This window comes from Nannobrachium achirus (assembly GCF_963921795.1).
Source record: "Nannobrachium achirus genome assembly, chromosome: 3".
NCBI lineage: Eukaryota > Metazoa > Chordata > Actinopteri > Myctophiformes > Myctophidae > Nannobrachium > Nannobrachium achirus.
Window position 1 is genome coordinate 38,976,873 of NC_137812.1, and position 6,032 is coordinate 38,982,904.

At 41.2% G+C, this 6,032-nt stretch overlaps 1 protein-coding gene across 1 annotated transcript; it reads right to left on the bottom strand.

Annotated features, from left to right (window-relative positions):
* Nucleotides 1-414: 414 nt before the first annotated feature.
* On the bottom strand, nt 415-5,254 carry LOC308282232 (ras-related protein Rab-33B-like; the record flags this gene model as incomplete). Its single annotated transcript, XM_080722577.1, has 3 exons — nt 415-763; nt 1,910-2,088; nt 5,033-5,254. 3 exons carry the CDS (start codon nt 5,252-5,254, stop codon nt 415-417), a joined length of 750 nt encoding a protein of 249 aa, XP_080578703.1.
* Between the last annotated feature and the right edge of the window lie 778 nt (nt 5,255-6,032).

The window sequence follows — 6,032 nt, forward strand, 5'->3', positions numbered from 1 at the left end:
AGACATGCAAAAAAGATGGCACCCATGATACAGGAAAGGTGCTTCAGATAAAACCATCCCTACCGCCATGTTACAGTACATTAACATTATTTTATTTGACACAGATCATCATCAACCAATAAAATCACAAATATACACAATATTTCTAACAAATACAAAGTAGAATCAGAGGAAAGGAAATTTGAAATGGTTCCATGAAGAACATTGGTTTTATATTTGGCTATTCAGGTACAAAAACAATTATCAAATGTATTTCAACTTTAAAAGGGTTAAATTCTTCATGGCTGTATTTGGTCATAAATGAATGCACAGTACATTGTGTATGTATGTTCAAGCTAAACAGTCTCTCTCTCTCACACACAGTCAGACAGACACTCTCACTCACTCAAGGGAAAGGGTACGCTGGTATCATTCTCAGCAAGTGCAGGCCCACATGTCTTTCTCTGCTTTCTTCTTTGTTGGTAATTTAAAAGACCCGCTGTAAGCTCTGCTGCACAGTACTGAGGGTGTTCTCCTCCTCTTGGCAGCCAGCCTGGCAGCTACAGCCATGACAATGGTCTCCACCTTATCCTGATGGCATGGCATCGGCTTCTTGTCCCCTCCTCTTCCGTTCATCCCTCTGTCTGGAGGGCTTTTGGCAGAAGTCTCAAACAGTGTCATGCCGTGGGCCTCTGCAAACGTATGGGCCCACTCCCAGTTCACCTGCCCATCCAACCTAATAGCACCGTGCTCACGAAGGTCACTCTTATTGCCCACCAGGAACCTGGGAGAGGACAAAAAACAAGTAAAGGGTGGGAACATATTGGGGGACATGCCCGGCCTATTATCAGTTTAAAGGACAACTTTGTTTTTTTACAACAATATTTTAGATATAAAGAAAAGATGAGTGTTAAAATGTTTTCATTTACTTCTTTCTATCATTTTAGTGATTTTAACGATTTTGATTTGCAACCTGGGGGCATGCAATAGAAAGCAGTAAATGAAAACATTTTAACACCCATCTTTTCTTTTCTCTAATCTTTTCTCTAATTTTCTCTGAAGTTTTAACTCATTGAGTGCCAGCCTATCACCACTAGAGGGCGCCCAGTGACCAGAGAATAATAGAGATATGCTGGTAATGCATGCCCAAGCCCTGGAGCCATGACTTGCCTGAACACTTTCCTTTGTGCATGTACAGGAAGAGGATGAAGTTAGCTTGAAGTTAGCTATTGGCTACCAAGCATTTTAGAAGCCTTATTTTCGTCAACTTAGCCATGATTAAACCTTGCACACCTCATGCATGGGAAAAAAACAGAGAAGAATGAGCTCTAAAAAATCCAATGCAATCCTGGATTGCATTGGAGTGGATTTGTGCAGTTTGTTCACAGCTTTCAAACAAAAAAATCCGATTGGAAATCCGTTCAGGCATTCTTGAGATAATCGCCATTATGTTTTACATGTAATGTAAACAAAAATGGCTGCCCTGTATGTTAGATGGGGTTGTATGGGGGTGGAACATGCAAAATCGCGATTGAAATCATGTTCACCAGATTTGATGGGGTCCAAAAAAACAAAAACAAAATTTCAAAAAAAAAAAATTCAATTTAAAAAAAAAAAAAAAAAAAAAAAGCCGAACTTGTTCGGGATCGGCACTCTACGATACGCTAATAAAGCCGAACTAGTTCGGGATTGGCACTCAAAGAGTTAAGATGGTGTAGCATTTTTTTTTTATTCTGAATTCTTAATCACGCACCTACGCCTGGCTAAAATGATAAAGCTCAGACAGACAACCAATATGATTTCTTATCCTGCCAATTTTGTCTTTTCTTATGATGACGTCACCCTGAAACTGTAATGTGCTGAGGTTCCTGCTGTTGACCCCAGAAACAAATGTTCTGTCATGGCACTCTTTGCGAGGCGTTGTATTTACCTGGGTATGTCCTGGCCCAGAGAATTCTGCCTGCATTCTTCTACCCACGCTGACAGGCCACTGAAGCTGGCAGGATGGGCGACATCATAGACGAAGAGGACAGCATGAACATTACGGTAGTAGTGCTGTATCATAGATTTGCGAAAGCGCTCCTGGCCAGCAGTGTCCCACAACTGGAGCTGATGGGGGAAGGGGAGGAGTGGGGTAAAAGAAACAGAGAGAGTAAGGCCAAAATAATAATCGGTCATCTCCGAAAATAACACAGTTTCAACTAAAAAAACATTCTAAATCAGTCCAAAAAAGGTACAGATATAGATAAAATCGGATAGATAAAATCAAACTTAGGGGAGTTCAGCCAGGGACATAGACACTTCGTCACATCTAGCGCTGAGGGGTGATGAGTGGATTGGTAAAGGGAGAGAAAGTAGGTTTTCAAGCAAAACAATCAGAGAGGAAGTTAAACATATGAAGGCATATGGCAGGGGGTAAAAAAAGAAGTATTGCAACACTGACACCCCAACCACACACACACACCATGACTAACACAAAAACCATGACTGTTTAGTCTCCTCTAGAAAGTCACAAGTCTATAACAGGACTCCTTGTGGAATAAGGAATACAAGAGATTATTATGAGATCTTATCTTGTGCTTAATAGAAAATATATATCATTATCCACCCGAATCTATTAAAGCCAATTTACTCAATGTAACAAACACACTGGCAGAGAAGTAGGCCTACTCTAGGTCTATGTATGAATGTTTAGCTTAATTTGTTAATGATTCAACTATAGCCTATATCCAGATGAGTGACTGGACCTTCATAATCCATAGAATAGATTGTTTGCAAACCATGACACAAACCCACTCTAAATGGCAAAACATGTAATTGTATAAATGATTTAATTATTATGGTTCAGTAGAGTTGGAAACAGAAACGTATAGGCCTACTAACAAAATGATTTATATTGTTTCCTTTACTAACAACAAAATGAAACTTTTCTTACATTCTGATTTAAATTCTTCCGACTTTAACTGTAACCTGTAAACAAAGCCTTAGTATTCAAGTTAACGCTTCCTTTATCATGTGGTTATCCAATGTCATGGAAAGAAGAACTGGTCAACTAACGTGGAAATACCTGACTGACAATCACGAATGGTAGGCACTTAAAGGGATATTCCACTTTCAAAAAAACTTTTTGTTTAATTTTCTTCATTCAGTATTTAGATATTTGATGTAAATGTTACCAGGCCCTCCAGGCCAAGGGCCTCTCCCCACACACACTCATTGTAACTTCAAACTCCATTTTAACCATGATAGATTCATTAAAAACACCCATTATTTTTTCTGCTGACTCATACTACCCTCCTAATACGTGAGCAGACCGTGTTTTTTCCATAACGTTTTTCATGTATTTTTTATATATTTGTATTGCATTTAATTGTTTCCATTTTCCCAAAGAATTATTAAAAATACACGAAAAACGTTATGGAAAAAACACGGCCTGCTCACGTATTAGGAGGGTAGTATGAGTCACCAGAAAAAATAATGGGTGTTTTTAATTAATCTATCATGGTTAAAATGGAGTTTGAAGTTACAATGAGTGTGTGTGGGCCCTGGGGCCTGGGCCTGCCGGAGGGCCTAGTAACATTTACATCAAATATCTAAATACTGAATGAAGAAAATTAAAAACTGTTCAGGGTGTTCATACAAGCCTGATTAGACCATACAACGACAAAAAGTTTTTTTGAAAGTGGAATATCCCTTTAATCCCATAAAAATCAAACCTCGGTTCGAAGTGGAGCGGTGAATTTGAGCAGCTGTACCCTATGTGAGTGAGTGAGTGAAATGCCTAAACTGTAAACTGTAAACTGTGCCTGTGAGTGAGTGGTGAGTGTGCCTGGCCTGCACAAAACAGCGCCCCTCCTTTAAAGCCATACTGTGTAAGATGCCCAACTAGTGGTCATTAGCCCTATAGCAAACCGCGGTCGCGTCCGCGTCTTTCGGACGTTTTTCGTACCTTCAGACCCCCGCGTCTGCCTCCACCTCGCTGAGATCTATCTTTTAAGGGGTCCCTTGTTCCTGTGCGTTCAGTAATTCCAGAGATACGACTCCTTCACCCTGCCTGGTAGGCGAAATTACCTAGAGAAGGGATGGTACAAACGGGCGACAACAAATATGGCTGCCATAGCGACCCCACTTCAAGATGCGCTGTGATTGGCCGGCAGTTGTATAACCCTCGCTGTGATTGGCCGGTAGTGTGATGACGCAATTTTGGCGCGAGATCCGGTCCACGGCAAGGATCTCAGTTTACATACAGAGAAGGCTTTACAGGCTGAAATTCACGGCGCGGATCTTCTAAAACTTTTGTGATTTAATAGTTAGGAGAATTTTAAGATTTGTTTTATAAAAAAAGTTACATAGTACAACTTTAACTAGTGTGTTGTGTGTGGCCACTCAAGGTATTGCCCAGGCTACGGACAGGGCCAGCCAGCCACCCACCCACCCACCCAGCCAGCCAGCCAGCCAGCCACATACCCACGGACATACCTGTCTATTGGGAGCGTTTCACCGCTCCAAAAATGATAGAATAGTGCTCTGCTCTGCTCTGATCGTGTCGGAATGCAATAATGGTTTCCAGATAGTTTGGAATCAACATAGAATCTTACTGTGGAGTTTCCTTTCCTCTCTCCACTTCCAGCAAGACTGGCCAATGTTACACAATGTAAATGTTTAAGTCTTGTGTTTTTATAGGGGTGCTTTCTTGGTAGGAGTGGGTAGCGTTTTTGTTTTCTACTGTGCTTAATTAGGTTAGTTGTTTGTCTTTTGGTCTGATGGTTTCTTTTCCAGTAACAAATTATTTGATGATTTGTATAATGTTACCAGTGTAGGCGTGCCTGCAACACAACCAGGCTGTTTCTTTTAATTTATTGTGCCACTTCTCCAAAAACTTCACCCACAAAATAAACGGATCGATCGACCACAACGGTAAAACCAACACATGCGGCGATGCGTAATGTCTGTATATCTATTTTACGCACGAACGTGCGTAAAGCATATTGTATCCAAAGATTTGGTGAGCGTTGAGCTTTAAAGAGTAATATACAACCGTTTCGATCGTTACCTTAATTTTCTCCCCATCGACATCGACTGATCTCTCACGAAAATCCACGCCGATGGTGGCCTCCGTTCTGCTGGGGAACTCTCCGGCACAGAAGCGGTGTGAGAGGCAAGTCTTCCCGACGCCGGAGTCTCCGACCACGATTACTTTAAAGGTCCGACACCGAGCTGGCAACGATGACATGCTGCTGCCCAGGGAGTTCGAGAACTCCAGCGATGAGTCCATGGCTGCCCTTTGTTACAATGGAGGAACTCTAGGCGTGTTAAACAGATCGATCCCAATTTACAATGTCAAGGTTCCACAAGTAGCCTAGGCTACGTGACTCGGAACAATGCACTACTTTGACAGTATGTATTCTTTACACGGGTTTTTCATTCATAATGTCTAGCATCCCAAAAGGAGAATCCGACTGATGCTCACTGCTGAATGAGTGCAGACAGTCTGAGACACTGCCGATGCCAGACAGACAAGACAGAAAGACTGAACAAACAACTGTTTGGTGTTTGGGCCCCTGACGGCCCCGCGGCTTCATTTGCATTTGACACATTGACAGTCTGGAAGTGGGTGGGGTGGGCTGATGGAGGGAGGAGATTGTGTCCAAACACACACAGAACAGATGCACGATCAGACCAGAAATAAACCAGCCCAAGAGTTTTAAGGTAGAATCATACTACTGGAAGAAAACTTGCCTGACATAGGTTACAGTCAGATCTCAGATAGTTAGGCCTATAGGGCAACAAAGTAGCCTATGATACTACTGTATTACCACCAAAACACGGTATGAAGCAAAAGTATATTTTATGTATATTGCTCTCGCCTCTTTAAGGGATTTAGACATTACAACTGCATTTTTAATTTAATTGAATCAAAATTCTAAAATGGTCTAACATTGCAAATAATTCTATTAGGAAACCTGTATTTTGACGTTTGATTACTTTGATATGGTTTAAATTAAATAATCTAAAACTGAGAAATGGATTTATAGTGGTGATATTTAAACAAT